This window comes from Heterodontus francisci, chromosome 7 (genome assembly GCF_036365525.1).
Source record: "Heterodontus francisci isolate sHetFra1 chromosome 7, sHetFra1.hap1, whole genome shotgun sequence".
NCBI lineage: Eukaryota > Metazoa > Chordata > Chondrichthyes > Heterodontiformes > Heterodontidae > Heterodontus > Heterodontus francisci.
Genome location: NC_090377.1, coordinates 38,203,538 through 38,224,188, shown reverse-complemented (window position 1 = coordinate 38,224,188; position 20,651 = coordinate 38,203,538). Strand labels below are relative to the sequence as shown.

The 20,651-nt window shown below is 45.2% G+C and overlaps 1 protein-coding gene across 4 annotated transcripts in view; it reads right to left on the bottom strand.

Annotated features, from left to right (window-relative positions):
- LOC137371926 (low-density lipoprotein receptor-related protein 1-like) overlaps positions 1 to 20,651 on the bottom strand; it is a 1,827,029-nt gene that overhangs the window by 348,462 nt on the left and 1,457,916 nt on the right. For all 4 annotated transcript variants that reach the window (XM_068035008.1, XM_068035009.1, XM_068035010.1 and 1 more), the window contains exons 52-53: positions 10,272 to 10,400; positions 7,214 to 7,336 (exon numbers count right to left, since the gene is read on the bottom strand). In XM_068035008.1, coding sequence (XP_067891109.1) covers positions 7,214 to 7,336; positions 10,272 to 10,400 — 252 coding nt within the window. The remainder of the gene's footprint in view (positions 1 to 7,213; positions 7,337 to 10,271; positions 10,401 to 20,651) is intronic.

Below are 20,651 nucleotides of genomic sequence, written 5' to 3'. Positions count from 1 at the left end.
ACGCTGGAAGGGCCCTTCCAGACCCGTTCCTGTCTCCGCTGCCAATTTACGAAGGGTGGTGGCAGCGATGAGAAACGGCGAGCCTGCCCCAGGCCAATTAACTGCCACTTAAGGGCTTCCACCTGCCGCCACGGGTATTTTACCCTTGGCTGGCGGGCAGTTGAAGCTTCAGAAAACCCGCCTGATGAAACTAGCTGCCCTTCTGGTGGGCTTGGGGGGGTGCCGCTGATCACCATAAGAGGGTCAGCTGGGCAAAAGGGACTTAGCATTATTGGCACTGGCTAAGTAGATTCCCTTGGTGCTGCACAGGTGGTAGGGAGAGTAGGCACTCAGTGCTTGAGCACTGAATGGGCTTGCCATCCCCCTGGCATCGTGGGGACAGAAGAGCAGGGAACAAGGCTGCCAATCACAGTAGGATATCTACTAGTCTGAAAGGAAGGCTGCAGCTGGCATTGAGGGCATGAATGTCAGATTTTGGGTCCAGTGGCGATGAGGGGCAACACCCTCGCAAGAAGGGTGGAACCCGAGGCATTAGGAAAGAATGGGATAGGAAAGAGGGGCAGGAAGGCAATGGAGGCCATACCCTCACCATAGGATCTACTGCCAAAGACGAAGCTACCTGGAGGTAAACAAGAACTAGTGCTGCAGAAGACTGCGACTCTCCATGCAGATGGTCAATGATATCTGTGCTCTTGTCGCTGAAGACCTCACACCTCCGAGCACTGGTCACCATGCATTGCCAATGGCTGTCAAAGAACTTTTTCACTTCTGACTCTTTCTAAGGATCAGCTGTGGACCTTTGTGGCATTTTGCATACGACTGCACATCACTCCATCTCACTGGTCAATCTTGTCCTCTTTGCCAGAGCTGGACAGCACATTCATTTGATGATGGGCTTGGCCTCACAGGGACAGAGGACATTGGATTTGCTTCCATTGCTGGAATTCCCCAGGTGCTGGGCATCATTAATTGCACCCATGTGGCCATTACGGCACTCAGTGACTGGACAGAGAAATCCATCAACAGAAAGGGCTTCCACTCCCTCAACATCCAACTGGTCTGTGACCACAACAAGAGGTTCCTCCATGAGCATCCCTCCTTCATTCTCCATCAGTCCAGGCTGTCTCACTCCAAACCCCAAAGTGCGTGAATGGATCCTAGGGGACAAGGGATATCCCTTGAAGAGATGGATACTGGCCCCTCTACGGGAGCCCCAAAGAGAGGTACAGAAGTGATATAACCAATGCCACCTAGTCAGCAGGACTTCCACTGAGCAAGCCATCAGGTTTTTGAAGGTGTGATACAGATGCCTGGACTGGTTGGTTGGTGCCCTCCAATGCCTTCCTGAAAGGGTTTCTGTCATTGTGGTGATCTGCTGCACTCTCCATAACATTGCCCTCCAGAGAGGCATGGACCATGAGAACGGTGAGGCCCTGGATGGAGACAGCTCATTGCGGGAGGAGCAGGAACAGGAGGTACGAAAGGAGGAGGACGATGAGGTGGAGGGAGAGGACACTGAACAGAGAGGTGCCCTCTGCTGCATGGTGAGGTGGCTACCTCCTGCCACCCTCCGAGAAGAAGCCCACCCTCCCCAACCTCACTGCCTCCAGCGTTAGATTCAGGTTGACATCCATGAAGCGAGGGGTTGCCCTGCCCTGGGTGCCAGGCCTCTGACTCTCCTGTGACATGTCTGGTGCAGTGAAAAGCTTTGGCACAAACCCATAAATCTCTCGCTCAGGGCAACCAGCAGCCTCTGCGATGGCTGCCGTGGGGTGTCTAAATAAGTCCCATACTTCATCTGACTCACCTCCATTCCCACCACCATTAGCTCTAAGTGGACAGGAAACCCATCTCCATACCAACTAAGAGCTCACCCGCATGAAAATCTGAATTTTAATCAGGTTTGCCCAGATTCGGGTTTCTGACCCAAAGGCAGAACCAGCTCCAGTTTTCCACCTTTGTGTCCTCCTCACAGCTTACTTTCCCACCTAGCTTTGTATTGCCAGAAAACCTGGATACATGACAACTGATCCCTTTATCTAAGTCATTAATATACATTGTACATAGCTGAGGTTCCAGCACTGACCCTTGCGGCACCCCAGTAGTAACAGCCTGCCTACCTGAAAATGATCCATTTACTCCGACTATCTATTTTCTGTCCTTTAATGAATCCTCTATCCATGCTAATATATTACCCCCAAGCTTTCTTGTGATAAATTATCGAATGCCTCTTGAAAATCCAAATAGATTACATCCCCTTTATTTACCATACTAGTTATATCGTCAAAAGAGTCTTAAAGACTTGTCAAACATGATATTCTTTTCATAAAACCATGTTGACTCTCCCTAATCATATTATGATTTTCTAAGTGCCCTGTAACCACTTCCTTAATAATGGATTCCTCTATTTTCCCCAATGACCGATGCCAAGCTAACTGCCTGCAGTGCCCTATTTTCTACTTTTTTTCATTTCTAGATTGTAAGCATCGCTGGCAAGGCCTGCATTTGTTTCCCATCCTTAATTGCCCTCGGGAAAGTGATGGTGCACCACCACCTTGAGCCACTACGGTCCATGTCATGTGGGTACACCCACATTGCTGTTAGAATGGGACTTCCAGGCTTTCGACCTGGCGACAGTGAAGGAACAGCGACATAGTTCTAAGTCAGGATGGTTTGTGGCTTGGAGGGGAACATGGTGGTGTTCCCATGCATCTGCTGCTAGGTGATAGAGCTTGTGGTTTTGGAAGGTGCTGTTGAAGGAGTATTTGAGAGTTGCTGCAGTGCATCTTGTAGATGGTACACACTGCTGCCACTGTGCACCTGTGGTGGGGAGAGTGAATATTTAAGGTGATGGATCAGGTGCCAATCAAGCGGGATGCTTTATCCTGAAAAGTGTTGAGCTTCTTGAATGTTGTTGGAGCTGCACTCATCCAGGCAACTGGAGAGTATTCCATCACACTCCTGACTTGTGCCTAGTAGATGGTGGACAGGCTTTGGGGGGTCAGGAGGTGAGCTACTCATCGCTGAATTTGCAGCCTCTGACCTGCTCTTGTAGCCACAGTATTTATATGGCCGGTTCAGTTAAGTTTCTGGTCAATGGTAATCCCCAGGTTGTTGATGGTGGGGGATTCAGCGATGGTACTGCTGTTGAATTGCAAGGAGGGATGGTTAGATTCTTTCTTGTTGGAGGTGGTCGTTGCCTGGCACTTGTGTGGCACAAATGTTACTTGCCACTTATCAGCCCTAGCCTGAATGTTGTCCAGCTCCTGCTGTGTCTGGACACAGGCTGCTTCAGTATCTGAGGAGTCACAAATGGTGCTGAACATTGTGCAATCATCAGCAAAATCCCCAACTTCTGACCTTAAGTAGGAGGGAAGGTCATTGATGAAGCTGAAGAAGGTTCGGCGTAGGAGGCTAGCCTGAGGAACTCCTACAGTGATGTCCTGGGACCGAGATGGTTGGCCTCCAATAACCACAACCATCTTCCTTTGTGCCAGGTATGACTCGAACCAGTCGACAGTTTTCCCTTTGATTCCCATTGACTCCAGTTTTGCTGGGGCTCCTTGATGCCATACTCGGTCAAATGCTGCCTTGATGTCAAGGGCAGTCACTCTCACCTCACCCCTTGAGTTCAGCTCTTTTGTCCATGACTGAACCAAGGCTGTAATGAGATCAGGAGCTGAGTGGCCCTGGTGGAACTCAAACTGAGCGTCACTGAACAGGTTATTGCTAAGCAAGTGCCGCTTGATAGCACTGTCGACGACACCTTCCATCACTTTACTGATAATTGAGAGGAGACTGATGGGGCAGTAATTGGCCAGGTTGGATTTGTCCTGCTTTTTGTGCACAGGACATACATGGGCAATTTGTCACATTGCTGGGTAGATATCAGTGTTGTAGCAATATTGGCCCCTTGGCTAGAGGCACGGCAAGTTCTCAAGCACAGGTCTTCAGTATTATTGCCGGAATGTTGTCAGGGCCCATAGACTTTGCAGTATCCAGTGACTTCAGTCATTTCTTGATATCACACGGAGTGAATCGAATTGGCTGAAGATATTGGAGATACTGGAGATTTCAAGAGGAGGCCGAGATGAATCATCCACTCGGCACTTCCGACTGAAGATTGTTGCAAATGCTTCAGCCTTATCTTTTGCACTGATATGCTGGGCTCCCCCACCATTCATGACTGGATCTGGCAGGACTGCAAAGCTTTGATCTGATCCATTGGTTGTGGGATTGCTTAGCCCAGTCTATCAGATGCTGCTTATGCCGTTTCGTATGCAGGTGTTCCTGGGTTGCCCGGGTTGTAGCTTCACCAGGTTGACACCTCATTTTGAGGCATGCCTGGTGTAGGCCCTGGCATGCCCTCTTGCACTCTTCATTGAACCAGGGTTGATCCCCTGGCTTGATGATTACGGTAGAGTGGGGGAATATGTCGGGCCATGAGGTTAAAGATTGTGGTTGAATACAGTTCTGCTGCTGCTGATGACCCACAGCGCCTCATGGTTGCCCAATTTTGCATTGCTAGATCTTTTCAAAATCTATCCCACTCAGCACAGTGGTATTGCCACACAACACGATAGAGGGTATCCTTAATGTGAAGTCGGGACTTTGACTCTACAGGACTATGCGGTGGTCACTAGTACCAATACTGTCATGGACAGATGCATCTGCAGCAGGCAGATCGGTGAGGACAAGGTCAAATATGTTTTTCCTTCTTGTTAGTTCCCTCACCACCTGCCACGGACACAGTCTAGTAGCTATGCCCTTTAGGACTCAGTCAGCTCGGTCAGTAGTGGTTCTACCGAACCACTCTTGGTGATGGACCTTGAAGTCTCCCACCCAGAGTACATTCTGTGCCCTTGCCACCCTCATTGCTTCCTCCAAGTGGTGTTCAACATGAAACAGTACTGATACATCAGCTGAGGGGGGTGGTGGTTATCAGCAGGAGTTTTCCTGGTCCATGTTTGATCTGATGCCACGAGACTTCATTGAGTCGATGTTGAGGACTCCCAGGGCAAAACTTCCTCTTGGCAGTACGTCACTGTGCCGCCACCTCTGCTAGGTCTGTCCTGCTGGTGGGACAGGACATAACTGGGGATGGTGATCTGGGACATTGTCTGTAAGGTATGATTCGGTGAGTATGATTATATCAGGCTGTTGCTTGACACGTGTGTGGGATGGCTCTCCCAACTTTGGCATAAGCTCCCAGATGTTAGTAAGGATGACTTTGCAGAGTTGACAGGGCTGAGTTTGCTGTTGTCGTTTCCGGTGCCTAGGTCAATGCCGGACGGTCCGTCTTGTTTCATTCGTTATCAACTTTGTAGTGGTTAGAAAGAACTGAGTGACTTGATAGGCCATTTCAGAGGGGATTTTAAGAGTCAACCACATTGCTGTGAGTCTGGAGCCACATGTAGGCCAAATCAGAAAAGGACAGCAGATTTCCTTCCCTAAAGGACATTAGTGAACCAGATAGTTTTTTTACAACAATCGACAATGGTTTCATGGCCATCATTAGACTAGCTTTTAATTCCAGATTTATTTATTGAATTCAAATTCCACCTTCTAACATGGTAGAACACTCTTGAGGTTTATACCACTTTTTCTACATTGTACGGTTTCAAAGGTGTGTCACAAAACTTTGGAGTAGTTGATCCGTGGTTGATTTTTTTTTTGATCAGCATTCACATAAATTTTTATTTCAGGGGCTTTTTCAGCCCATTATAATGTTGAATCTGTTATAGAATTGCACTGTTGGTAGTAAGGGTAGAGATAGTATAAGCATCAAAAGCATTCAGTGAAGGAGGGAAGATCAGAAGTAAGGAGGTCGGAGTAAAGAGAATAAAACAAAAAGGAAAATTGGTCGCATGGGGTAGTATGAAGAGAACAAAAATGGGATTATTGTATATTGCACTGGCCAATGAATAAATTCCCAGATGAAAAGTGCTACCCGCAGGTTTACTAGGTAGTTCATACCTTCCAGCCCTTGTATTGGGAACTTCCACTTAAACTCTGGAGTTCAATTGGGAAAATGTTGAAAATAGTCAATGTTGTATCACTCACTCTTAATATGAACATGTAACTTAACCATTTGGTCAAGTAAAACCTTATCTGAGAGGAAAAGTGCCATTCAGAAAATGGTAAATACGATTTAAAAAGGCAAATTAAAAATATAGATGTGGTTACAGACATTCTGGCGCAGGGTCACTGACCTGATATCTTGGGTTGAATTTAGTTGTGCTGGCGGGACACCCAATGCCAGGCCAAAAAGATGAGATGAACCCCCGCCTCAGCCTTTCAGAGCCCCCAACCTCTACACCCACTCCGGCACAATTCAGTGGTGCTCAGGCACTTAATTACCCGGCACCAGGATCCCATCCTTTAAGCACGGGGATCCTGCATCCAAGAGCTGCCAGCCAATCAGAAGGCTGGAAGCTCAGTAGTATCGGCAGTGCCACTGGGAGTGGTGGCCACTGCTAGTATTACAGAAGGCCTGGGACCATGCCCAGCACTGGAGCCGGGACTAGAGGTAACGGAGGTAATTGAGGTAGGGTCATCGGGCCCAGTCTGGCAGGCCCTGGAGATGGAGGGGGTTGGAGGGTGGGGGAGTATTACCAGATGGGCAGCCTTTGCCACCAGGGGCCCTCCATGGGCCACCGATTGCCCATGGAGAAGGCCTCCTGCCAAGCCCACGGGCTGGCCGCCTTGCTTTACTGGGAGACCTCCCCGCATGGCGGAGACCCCCCCTCCCCCACCATTGGTTTAATTCCAGTGGCGGTGGGAAAAAGCCCTTAAGTGACTATTGATTGGTTACTTCAAGGCCTCAGTGGGAAGGTTGGGTTCGGCCTTTCCCTCCACCACCCCCCTAACATATTCGTGGGGCCCTCCGTCCCCCACCACCACCCCCGTCTTCCGTTGCAATGCTTTGGGTACCCCACCTCCTAGCCCTTCTCTGTGCGGAGGGGGGGGGGGGGGGTGGTGGCATTAAATTCCAGCCATTAATTCTGTTTCTCTCTCCACAGATGCTGCCAAACGTGCTGAGTATTCACAGCATTTTCTGTTTTTATTTCAGATTTCCAGCATCGCACTATTTTGCTCTTGTGTATGGTTAGAGCCCTTGATTATGTTATCCCAAGGCAATATTGGCATCATTAAAATTAATCCAATTCAGAGTACCATCAACATTTCGATATGCAGAATATTTTGTACCTACCACATTCTGGAGGTTCATCAGATCCATCTCCACAATCATCATCATGATCACATACAAAATATTGTGGAACACACAATTTGTTCTGACACATGAAAGTTTTGTTGTCACACGTGCTATTATGTGCTAGAATAAGGAAAAACATTAGATGAAATTAATGTTGGTAAGTGTATGTAATGGTTATTATACAAGTTGAAGTTATTGCAGTAGCATATGGCTCCATGAATGAAGTCAAAACTGTTTTTTCCAAACATGTATGAAAAAGTCCTAAAACCTAATAAATTGCATGTGCATCAATGCTTCATCAAAAAAAATTATAATTAATTTTGCAATTGAATATATTTGAAGTTTAGTTATAATATTCCACAAAAATGAAAAAGATAAAATTGTTACTTATAGCAAAAATGGCCTAAAAATTTGGTGTTTGAAACCATTATTGTTAGCCTTGGTTCAGTGGTCGAACTTCTGCCTCTAAGTCTGTAGTTAATTACATTGAAGTTTCAGTTCAGGGATTGAATCCACTTCTAGGATTCCAATTTAGTACAGCATTGAGGGAATGCAGCATCGTTCGAGGTGCTATCTTACAGTTGAGATATTAAACTGATGCCCTGACCTTTTTCCAAGCAGTTCTGCTGTAACTTAGGTAACTTCAGGAAATATTGCCCCAGTGGAATGTACTTAGACTATGTTTGTGCCTGTAATGACTGTCATTTCACCCAAGTGCTAAGCGTTAACTCGATGCTTAATAGCATGATGGTATTAATCATGTTGTCAGGGATGTATTAATAAGCAATGTTAGCTCATGAATTTCTGTGATGGTCGTAACCTTTGATAGCTCTGGCAGGGAAAATCTAATTAATCCATTCAACAACATTCAACTGCTTCTCCATTGTGTTTGGTTTGTACAACTTTAAATATGCTTTGGCCTGGGTAATGTAAGATGGTTCAAAGGCAAGCTACACTAAAAGTACCGAGTAAATCTTAGAAGGGGGGAGATTTTCATCTTTCAGCCAGGGTGTAAAAGTAGTGTTGTAGATTGGCCGTGCCTTACAAAAAACATCTGATTTTCATTTCTATTGATTTTTCATGGTTTCGTTAATGATCAGCTTACCCACAATGTCAATTTTACAAGCAGTCTCGGCAGCATGTTGAAAACTTACCCCATAAATTGCAAATCTCCAACCCAAATCTGTGGTGTGCGATTAAATTAAAGGGAGGAAAAGTTCATCTGATACCTTTAATTAACATTCTTTACATGGCTTACAGATCTTCCATTTCCCAGTACTACTGTTGAACTTGGCATGCACTGGACCACAACACAAGCTGTTATGCTGTATGTCACACTATCTCCTCTAACTACATATGAACTAGTTAGGGTTATACAAAGTAAACCATTCGTAGCATGTCTGTCATAACTCACTCAGTCTTTCTGAATGATGCAGTCAATGCAACTTTATTTGTTCATTTTCCAGAATCATAGGAACACAGGAACATAGGATCAGGAGTAGGCCATTCAGCCCATCGAGCCTGCTTCGTCATTCAATATGATCATGGCTGATTGTCCACTTCAATGCCTTTTTCCCACACTATCCCCATATCCCTTTATGTCATGGTATTTAGAAATCTGTCAAACTCTGCTTTAAACATATTCAATGACTGAGCTTCCACAGCCCTCTGGGGTACAGCATTCCAAATATTCACAACCCCATCTGAGTAAAGAAATTTCCCCTCATCTCTGTCTTAGGTTGCTTCCCCCTTATTTTGAAATTGTTTCCCCTGTTCTAAACTCCTCGACCAGGGGAAACATCTTAGCAGCATCTAGCCTTTAAGTATTTTGTAGGTTTCAATGAGATCACCTCTCATTCTTCGAAACTCCAGACAACACAAGTCCAGTTTCCCCAATCTCTCTTTATAGGACAGTCCCGCCATCCCAGGAACAAGTCTGATGAACACTCGTTGCACTCCCTCCATGGCAATAATATCTTTCCTAAGGTAAGGGGACCAAAACTGCACACAGTACTCCAGGTGCAGTCTAACCAAGGTTCTATATAATTGAAGGAATACTTTGTTGCACCTGAATTCAAATTCTCTTGCGATAAAGGCTAACATACCATTAGCTTTCCTAATTGTTTGCTACACCTGCATGTTAGCTTTCAATGACTTACTGACGAGGTCACCCAGGTCCCTTTGTATATTTACACTTTCTAATCTCTTACCATTTAAGAAATACTCTGCACATCTATTCCATTTACCAAAGTGGATAACCTCACATTTTTCAACATTATATTCCATCTGCCATGATTTTGCCCACTCAACAAGTCTGTCCAAATTCCCTTGAAGCCGCTTTGCATCTTCCTCACAACACACATTCCCACCTAGTTTTGTGTAATCCGTGAACTTTGAAATATTACATTTGGTCCCCACATCCAAATCATTGATATATATTGTGAACAGCTGGGGCCCAAGTACTGATCCTTGCAGTACCCCACTAGTCACAGCCTGCGAATGCGAGAATGACCTGCTTATTCCTACATAAAAACAAGAAATGCTGGAACCACTCAGCAGGTCTGGCAGCATCTGTGAAAAGAGAAGCAGAGTTAACGTTTCGGGTCAGTGACCCTTCTTCGGGTTCCGAAGAATACTGGTTCCAGTATTTCTTGTTTTTATTTCAGATTTCCAGCATCCGCAGTATTTTGCTTTTATTTTACTGCTTATTCCTACTCTGTTTTCTGCCTGTTAACCAATCCTTAATCCATGCCAGTACATTACCATGTGCTTTAATTTTGCTAATCAACCTCCTGTGGGGGAATTTATCAAAAGCCTTCTGAAAATCCAAGTTTATATTATTTCTGTTAGTGACATCCTCAAAAAACTCCAATAGGTTCGTCAAACATGATTTCCCATTCATAAATCCATGTTGACTATGCCCAATCAGATCATTATTGTCCAAGTATCCATTTATCACATCCTTCAGTATAGATTCTAACCATCCGGCCCACTGTATAACTGTTGTGAATTCTTGCCTTAATAGACCAAGACAATTGTTTGCAGCAATACTTACTGCAACCAGCTGTGGAGAGTTCATCACTTCCATCTGGGCAATCTTTATCACCATCACACAGCCAATGTTTTGGGAGACAAACGTGAGAGTTGGGACATTGGAACAGATCAGGAGCACAAGTCACTGAACCTGTGGTAGCGAAATAAACTGTAAATAATACATTCATAGAGTAATATTCAAGATAATGTGTTAAATTGGTCTCTGTTAAGTAGTTTTAGAAATATAAATAAGTTTGGGCTATTGGTTACTCTGATTGTTAATTTAAATTAAAAATTAGTTATAAGCATTTAGTAGAAAGATTTGATGGACTCATCACCTATTATTGCTGCTACTCAAAATCTTGCTCCAATCATAAAATAAATGAATGGAAATTTGCAAAATGAAAGGAAAAACGTGCTTAAAACTACCAAGACCTTCTTGAGCCTAGCTTGAGAAATTCAAGCAGAATTGCACTGGAATTCTGGGTGGTAGGGAAAAGGTACAAGTAAAATATATTCAGAACAGGGATTAATCACATGGAGTAAATTCTATCCAAAGGATATAATGAAGTCATATAAAGATCTCCAATACATTCCAAAGGAAATACAACTCATTCAGGTTTTAATTCAGCTCCAGCATAATGATACTTAACCAAAGTCAAATTGCTAAAAACAAATATATGTGTCACACAAGGAGAAATTATGAACCATAAAATGAACTGGTGAATTGAACTCAAAACGTACACATTTTGCTGCAAAACAAGATGGAGTCTGAGGTCAGGTGACCTCTTTTGTACTGCAAATACACATGGTAACTGCCGGAATCCTAAACCAATTGTCATGTCTGGTCAAGTGTTGAAGAAGCATTACAATTGCAAACGGCCTATTCAATGTTCACAGCTACCTCTATTCAACAAGTTGGGTTAACAATTACTTTGCAAACAGGGAGATCCCAGACTCAAACTCAGGATATTGGGCGTGAAAAAACATCACTTTATCAAGATGGCATAGAGATGAGCATCATCCAAACCCATTGTCTAACAATGGCCACTCAATCAAACACCATTTATGAAAAACACAATGGGAGAGAAACCTGGGTCACCTGACAGAAACCAAGTCTCTGATAAGGAGTTTTTAATCAGAGACATTTTCTGTGCAGAAAGCCAGAAGGAAGAGATACACATCTCAGCAAGAAGGAAGACCCTGCCAGAATACCATCTTTAAATTATCTAGAGGCAGAGACGAAAGGTGACCTTGAAACTCTGCCTGAGAAATTGCAACAAGATATTTGCCATTGAACTGTGACTGAGATTGAACCAAAGTAGTCTGCTGCAAAGCATCCGTCCACCTGAAACTTTCCAATGTTTGATGTCAGTGAACCAGGAAAAAGGAAAAACAGGCTTGCACCATTTTTATAACTTCCTCCCAGGGAAACCACCAAGGTTTTCCAATGACCTCTTTGTTTTAAAAACCATCAGACCTAATTGCATGCTATTTTTTAGTCTCTTTCTTTTCTTGTGCGTGTGCATGTATGTGTGTGTGTGTGAGTGAAGTGGCAAATATTTTCAGGTATCGTTTAATAAACATTTATCTATCTTGTCATTTGTCTGTTTACTGACCATTAAAACAATCAAGGGTTAAAATACAATTCTAATAAAACACACTGGGATGGATTTTACCAGCCACCCGATGTCGGAGGTTGTGGCAGTGGGCCCAGAAAATACCTCCGGGAGAGGCCCGCCAGCTCATGATTTGTTTGCCAAATATCTGAAGTAAATAATTAATATGGTCATTTTAGATTAATAGAAAACGGGCAGTGTGAAAACTTCTCCCTCCTGTACCCTTTGACTATTAACGATGGTGGAGAGGAATTCTTTCCTGTCAAATAAAGCAGCTAATTTTCTCATCCAAAATCATATGAGGTACATATTGGGTGGCCAATCCATTACTGCTTGTTTTGCACACCTACCAAAGTTAAATTTCACACTCAAAGTGCTGAATTTTATAAGCCCGGCAGCAGGCAAAAACATGGCGGGCTGCCAAACAGCCACCACGATTCCAAGGACAGCGGCTCATTTAAATAGCCGGGGGTAGGCCACTCCCTGATCACATGGAGGGGGAAGGTTGTTTGTCCCCGGCAATGGTGTCAGCTGCCTGTGCACAGGCACTGAAGCCATTTTTAAAGGGCTGTTAGTCCTACTGGCAAATTTAAATATTTAAAGAAAGATTTATTGAAATTAAATAAATATATCTCTTTTGCCCCTCTCCCACCCCCCGAATAACAATTACATTAATAATTTGCCCTTCCCCCCCCCCAAAACACTTACCTATACCATCTGACCTGTCCCCCCTCAACTGCACAAACTTTAAACTATAACCCTTCCCACCATCCCCTACACCCATGACATTAATTTGACCTCGTTTTCCACCCCCCATCCCACACTGTGAAACATACCTCCTCCCTACCAGTGCTGCGCCTCATTTCCCCAGACAGGGATCCAAAGGCGCGGGAGTGCGGGCCGCCGGGCTGAAGATTGTAGCGGGACATCCGGAGGCAACGGGAGAGTAATTAATTCAGTATTTTAATTTATTTAAATATTAAAATTGCGGTCCCATCGCCAAACGGCAGGGGGGCCGCCATGAGTCCTTGCCGCTGTTGGTAATATCAGGCCAGGCCCTTCCAGCTACAAGGTCCGTGGCGGGCCTCATCCAGGGCAATCTTCAGGCATCCCCCTCCCCCGTTATGGATCCCGACATCGAGGGCTCTATAAAATCCAGTCCAAGGTGTTTGAGAGGTGATTTATAGACGTATGACACTAAATTGTATGGAAAAAGTTACTCAGAATACCACTTTAAATTAAACTGTAGGAGGAGGACAAAGGAACACAGATTCAAATTATTAACAGGTAACTTTAGGGCTGATATCAGGAGGTTTTTCACACAAAAAGTGATCAACACCTAAAATGGAATTCAGGGTAGTGTGATGGAGGCATAAATCCTAGAATCATTCAATAAATCACAACATGCAAAATGGAGAGTGTAGGGTTGTTTTGGATGGCTGAATTATGATGGGCCAAATGGGTTTCCTCAACTATTAATGTCTTGTGAACAAGCAGCCATTCATGAGGCACATCTCTTTTGCAAGCATGGGCAGAAGTATAGTTGGAGAAACAGCAAGATTCTTGCCAACATCCAGATCAATGAAGCCACACCATAGGCATCTTGAAGTAGCAGCTACAACTTTATCAAAACACCTCAGAATTTTAACAGTCTTGTCAGATTTTCTCTTAACCTTCTTTGTTCTTCTGAAAAGAACCCCAGGCTTTGTAGTTGCTCCTCATAGCCAAAGTCACATTCCTGCTTTCATCTTAGCATATTACTTTTGCACCCCCTCTATGGCCTTGGCTTCCTGCTTTAGATATTTACCATGCCTTTGCGGTACATTTACCTGTAGTGATTCTGCAAATTCTGTACAACCTTTCTTAGCAGTATTCCAACTTTGGAAATATTAAGGATTTTAAAAACAGTCGCTGGAAAACCCGAATCTGTCCGAAGTTGGGAATCCGCTGTTCCTGATGTCAACACCTGTCAGCTGTGAAACTGACAGCGTGATGTTTTAAAAAGCTGGTCTGGAAGACGACAATGGAAAATTTCTCATCTCTGAAATACATCCGCGGGCCGGATGGAAACCTTTGGCGGACCGGATCCTGGCTCGTGGACCATATGTTGGACTACCCTGCTCACAGCTCCAGGGACCCGGGTTCGATTCTGGGCACTGCCTGTGTGGAGTTTGCAAGTTCTCCCTGTATCTGCGTGGGTTTTCTCCGGGTGCTCCGGTTTCCTCCCACAAGCCAAAAGACTTGCAGGTTGGTAGGTAAATTGGCCATTATAAATTGTCACTAGTGTAGGTAGGTGGTAGGGAAATATAGGGACAGATGAGGATGTTTGGTAGGAATGTAGGATTAGTATAAATGGGTGGTTGATGGTCGGCACAGACTCGGTGGGCCGAAGGGCCTGTTTCAGTGCTGTATCTCTAATCTAATCTAATCTAGATACACTACACCGAAGCACTCTCCCACCTTAGAGAATAGCAATAATGGTCTGGAATGTTTCCTCCATTGGATTATTAAGGCCTGAAACCTGTGTCTGTGACTTCCTTTGTTGTACCTTCATCAGTTTACACCTAAATCACTGGTATTGGATGTGATGCCGACATTCATGCGCTGATAGCCTAGGTTGAAAAGCAGATCCACTAAGGTCTGAATCAGAAAATGACTAGAGCATTCTATAGCATTAAACTCTCTGCCCAGCATCTGCTCACCCTGATTCAAATCTTGTGTCTCCTGCCTCTACTTTGTCACTGTGTTCCCTTATCCCGGCCATTAAATGTTTATTGTGATGTGTCTGTATGTGGGCTCGTGCTTGTTTCAAGTATATGTGGTAGCAGTTGGCAATTGTGGACTACTTCTAAGTTGCTGAGTATTGCAGACCATGTGATTAATCTTGAGCAGACAGAACATGAGGAGTGCATCAGTACATTTATCCATTTAGGTTGATACAGTGACCCACTGTGAATTAGAGCAGTGGAATTTGATAGCACACCTTATGTGCCACCTCAGATGGCAGCTGTTGATGCTCTTGCTGGCTGTTCATTGTTAAGACAAATGCAAGTATATGTAATACTGTTACAAACATGATGCTTCTCTCTTAACTGCCTAATCTGTCTGGATAATTGATGTTCTGCATGGATTAAGTGCATTAGGTCCTGAAGTAAAAATTCTACTTAAAGCAATTTTGTTTGGGTCAGCAAACAGACAGTCTACATTGCATTCTTGGCCATCATCATACATTTGCCACTGTTGCTAAGCTTAACATCAACAACATTATCCTTTCTGATATGTCCTTCAGGTCCATGGTAGGACAGTATAATGTGGCAGTGAAATTCATTGATTTCTATGTAAGTTAGAAGTATCATTTTCAACTTCTGATCAATGTGTGCTCTTGATGTCCAGATCTGTCCTTTGCTGCTCATTTACAATAATATTGAAGCTTTATATTGGGGCTTTTTTATGATGTGAAGCTTGTTCAGAACCTTCATCATGATCTTCGCAATGAGCTCAGCTAGGCTGTTATTTATTCCCATTCTATTTAGTTCCACTGTATCAGACTTGTCTTCCCTGCAGCATCAAAAACTTCACATTTTTTCCATAATCTCTCAATCAATAAACTGGGCTGCCCAAATTGGACATTTCGTTATCCTTATGCATTAAATAGAAACATAGAAAAATAGGAGTAGGATAAGGCCATTCGGCCCTTCGAGCCTGCACAGCCATTCAATACGATCATGGCTGATCATCCAAACTCAGTAACCTGTTCCCGCTTTCTCCCCGTATCCCTTGATCCCTTAGAACCTAAGAACTATATCGAACTCTATCTTGAAAATATTTAATGATTTGACCTGTGGTAGAGAATTCCACAAGTTCACCACTCTCTGGGTGGAGAATTCCCTCCTCATCTCAGTCCTAAATGGCTTACCCTTTATCCTTAGACTGTATCCCCCTGGTCCTGGACTCCCCCGCCATTGGGAACATCCTTCCTACATCAAACCTGTCCAGTCCTGTCAGAATTTTGTAGGTTTCGATGAGATTCCCTCTTATTCCTCTAAGCTCTAGCGAATACAAGCCTACTCGACCCAATCTCTCTTCATACGTCAAATCGTTGTAGAGTGAAGAAATATTATTGTAAGCATGCTGTGATCGGCCAGTTTATGTTTACAGTCTAGTGAAAATATGTGTTGCATGAAATTGACTGCAGGAAATTGTGGCCAACAACCATAATCAAATTCTTAACTATTGGGTTATCAGTCTTCCATGAAGAGAAAAATACCCCTCTCAGTATTATTGAAGGAACATATGATTAGGCTTGCTCTTTAGACAACACAGAATTTTAATTGCAAAGGGAACTACTGTTGCTAAGATGATTATTTTTTTTATTCATTCATGGGCTGTGGGCCAGGTCAGCATTTATTGCCCATCCCAAATTGCCTTTGGTGGTAAGCTGCCTTCTTGAACCGCTGCGGACCATGTGAGGTAGATACACCCACAGTGCTGTTAGGAAGGGAGTTCCATGATTTTGACCCAGCGACAGTGAAGGAACGGCGATATCGTTCCAAGTCAGGATGGTGTGTGACTTGAAGGGGAACTTGCAGGTAGTGGCATTTCCATGCATTTGCTGCCCTTGTCCTTCCAGTTGGTCGAGGTCGCGGGTTCAGAAGGTGCTGTCCAAGGATTCTTGGTGCGTTGGCTCAGTGCATCTTGTAGATGGTACACACTGCTGTCACTGTGCGTTGGTGGTGGAGGGAGTGAATGTTGGTGGATGTGGTGCCAATCAAGCGGGCTGCTATATCCTGGATGGTGTCAAGCTTCTTGAGTGTTGTTGGAGCTGCACCCATCCAGGCAAGTGGAGAGTATTCCAACACATTCCTGACTTGTGCCTTGTAGATGGTGGATAGGCTTTGGGGAGTCAGGAGGTGAGTTACTCGCCACAGAATTCCTACCTCTGACCTGCTCTTGTAGCCACGGTATTTACATGGCTACTCAACATGACTAGTCCAACCTGGCCAATTACCACCCCATCAGCCTACTCTCAATCATCAGTAAAGTGATGGAAGGTGTCATCAACAGTGCCATCAAGTGGCACTTGCTTAGTAATAACCTGCTCAGTGACACTCAGTTTGGGTTCCGCCAGGGCCACTCAGCTCCTGACCTCATTACAGCCTTGGTTCAAGCATGGACAAAAGAGCTGAACTCAAGAGGTGAGGTGAGAGTGACTGCCCTTGACATCAAGGCAGCATTTGACCGAGTATGGCATCAAGGAGCCCTAGCAAAACTGAGGTCAATGGGAATTAGGGGGAAAACACTCCGCTGGCTGGAGTCATACCTAGCACAAAGAAAGATGGTTGTGGTTGTTGGAGGTCAATCATCTGAGCTCCAGGACATCACTGCAGGAGTTCCTCAGGGTAGTGTCCTCGGCCCAACCATCTTCAGCTGCTTTATCAATGACCTTCCTTCAATCATAAGGTCAGAAGTGGGGATGTTCACTGACGATTGCACAATGTTCAGCACCATTTGTGACTCCTCAGATATGAAGCAGTCCGTGTAGAAATGCAGCGAGACCTGGACAATATCCAGGCTTGGGCTAATAAGTGGCAAGTAACATTTGCGCCACACAAGTGCCAGGCAATGACCATCTCCAACAAAAGAGAATCTAACCATCTCCCTTTGACATTCAACGGCATTACCAGCGCTGAATCCCCCACTATCAACATCCTAGGGGCTACCATTGACCAGAAACTGAACTGGAGTAGCCATATAAATACCGTGGCTACAGGAGCAGGTCAGAGGCATAGGTTTAAGGTGCGAGGGGAAAAGTTTAGAGGGGATGTGCAAGGCAAGTTCTTTACACGGAGTATGGTGAGTGCCTGGAACTTGCTGCCGGGGGAGGTGGTGGAAGCAGGTACAATCGCGATGTTTAAGAGGCATCTTGACAAATACATGAATAGGATGGGAATAGAGGGATATGGTCCCCGGAAGTGCAGAAGGTTTTAGTTTAGGCAGGCATCAAGATCGGCGCAGGCTTTGAGGGTCGAATGGCCTGTTCCTGTGCTGTACTGTTGTTTGTTCTTTCTTTGCAAGTTCCCCTCCAAGTCACACACCATCCTGACTTGGAACTACATCGCCATTCCTTCACTGTCGCTGGGTCAAAATCCTGGAACTCCCTTCCTAACAGCACTGTGGGTGTACCCACCCCATATGGACTGCAGCGGTTCAAAAAGGCAGCTCACCACCACATTCTCAAGGGCAATTAGGGATGGGCAATAAATGCTGGCCTGGCCAGCGACCCCGACATCCCATGAATGAATAACAAAAAACTCCAGTTCAGTTTCTGGTCAATGGTAGCCCCTCGGATGTTGATAGTGGAGGATTCAGTGATCGTAATGCCATTGAATGTCATGGGGAGATGGTTAGATTCTCTCTTGTTGGAGATGGTCATTGCCTGGCACATGTCTGGCGTGAATGTTACTTGCCACTTATCAGTCCAAGCCTGGATATTGTCCAGGTCTTGCTGGATCTCTACATGGACTATTTCAGTATCTGAGAAGTCGCGAATGGTGCTGAACATTGTGCAATCAGCAGCGAACATCCCCACTTCTGACCTTAGGGAGGAAGGTCATTGATGAAACAGCTGAAGATTTTTGGGCCTAGGACACTACCTTGAGGAACTCCTGCAGTTATATCCTGGAGCTGAGATGATTGACCTCCAACAACCTCAACCATCTTCCTTTGTGCTAGCTATGATCCCAACCAGCAGAGAGTTTTCCCCCTGATTCCCATGACTTCAGTTTTGCTGGAGCTCCTTGATGTCATGCTTGGTCAAATGCTGCCTTGATGTCAAGGGCAATCTCTCTCACTTCACCTCGAGTTCAGCTCTATTGTCCATGTTTGAACCAAGGCTGCAATGAGGTCAGGAGCTCAGCGGCCCTGGCGGAACCCAAACTGAGCGTCACTGAGCAGTTTATTGCTAAGCAAGTGCCACTTGATGGCACTGTTGATGACACCTTCCATCAAAGAGTAGACTGATGGGGCGGTAATTGGCTGGGTTGCACTTGTCCTGCTTTTTGTGTACAGGACATCCCTGTGCAATTTTCCCTATTGCCGGGTAGGTGCCAGTATTGTAGCTGTACTGGAACAGCTTGGCTAGGGGTGCGGTAAGTTCTGGAGCACAGGTCTTCAGTACTGTTGCCAGAATATTGTCATGGCCCATAGCCTTTGCAGTATCCAGTGCCTTCTGTTGTTCCTTGCTATCATGCAGAGTAAATCAAATTGGCTGAAGTCTGGCATCTGTGATGCTGGGGACTTCAGGAGGAGGCCGAGATGGATCATCAACTTAGCACTTCTGGCTGAAGATTGTTGCAAATGCTTCAGCCTTATCTCTTGCACTGATGTGCTGGGCTCCCCCATCATTGAGGATGGGGATATTTGTGGAGCCACCTCCTCCAGTTTGTTGTTTAATTGCAGAGCTTAGATCTGGTCCGTTGGTTATGGGATTGCTTAGCTCTGGTGATCGCATTTTGCTTATGCAGTTTGGCATGCAAGTAGTCCTGCGTTGTAGTTTCACCAGGTTGACACTTCATTTTGAGGTACTACTCCTGGCAGGCCCTCCTGCACTCTTCATTGAACCAGGGTCGGTCTACTGGCTTGATGGTAATGGTAGAGTGGGGGATATGCTGGGCTATGAGGTTACAGATTGTGGTTGAGTAAAATTCTGCTGATGCTGATGGCCCACAGCACCTCATGGATGCCCAGTTTTGCATTGCTAGATCTGTTCGAAATCTATCCCATTTAGCACAGTGGTAGTGCCACACAACACGATGGAGAGTATCCTCAATGTGAAGGTAGGACTTCTTCTCCACATGGACTATGCGGTGGTCACTCCTATCAATACGGTCATGGACAGATGCAACTGCAGCAGACAGATTGGTGAGGCCGAGGTCAAGTATGTTTTTCCCTCTTGTTGGGTTCCTCATCACCTGCTGCATACCCAGTCTAGCAGCTATGTCCTTTAGGACTCAGACAGCTCGGTCAGTAGTGGTCCTACCGAGCCACTCTTGGTGATGGACATTGAAGTCCCCCACCCAGACTACATTCTATGCCCTTGCCACCCTCAGTGCTTCCTCCAAGTGGTGTTCAACATGGAGGTGTACTGACTCATCAGCTGAGGGAGGGTGGTAGGTGGTAATCAGCAGGAGGTTTCTTTGCCCATGTTTGACCTGATGCCATGAGACTTCATGGGCTCCGGCGTTGATGTTGAGGACTCCCAGGGCAACTCCGTCCCAACTGTATACCACTGTGCTGCCATCTCTGCTGGGTCTGTCTTGCCGGTTAGCAGGATATACCTGGGAATGGTGATGGCAGTATCTGGGGCAATGTCTGTTAGGTATGATTCCGTGAGTATGACTATGTCAGGCTGTTGCTTACTGGTCTGTGGGACAGCTCTCCCAACTTTGGCACAAGCCCCCAGATGTTAGTAAGGAGAACTTTGCGGGGTTGACAGGGCTGGGTTTACCATTGTCATTTCCAGTGCCTAGGTGGATGCTGGGTGATCCATCCGGTTTGAATCTTTTTTATTGACTTTGTAGCGGTTAGATACAATTGAGTGGCTTACTAGGCCATTTCAGATGGCATGTAAGAGTCAACTACGTTGCTGTGGGTCTGGAGTCACATGTAGGCCAGACCAGGTAAGGACAGCAGATTTCCTTCCCTAAAGGAAATTAGTGAACCAGATGGGTTTTTGCAACAATTGACAATAGTTTCATGACCATCATTAGACTAGCTTTTTTTCC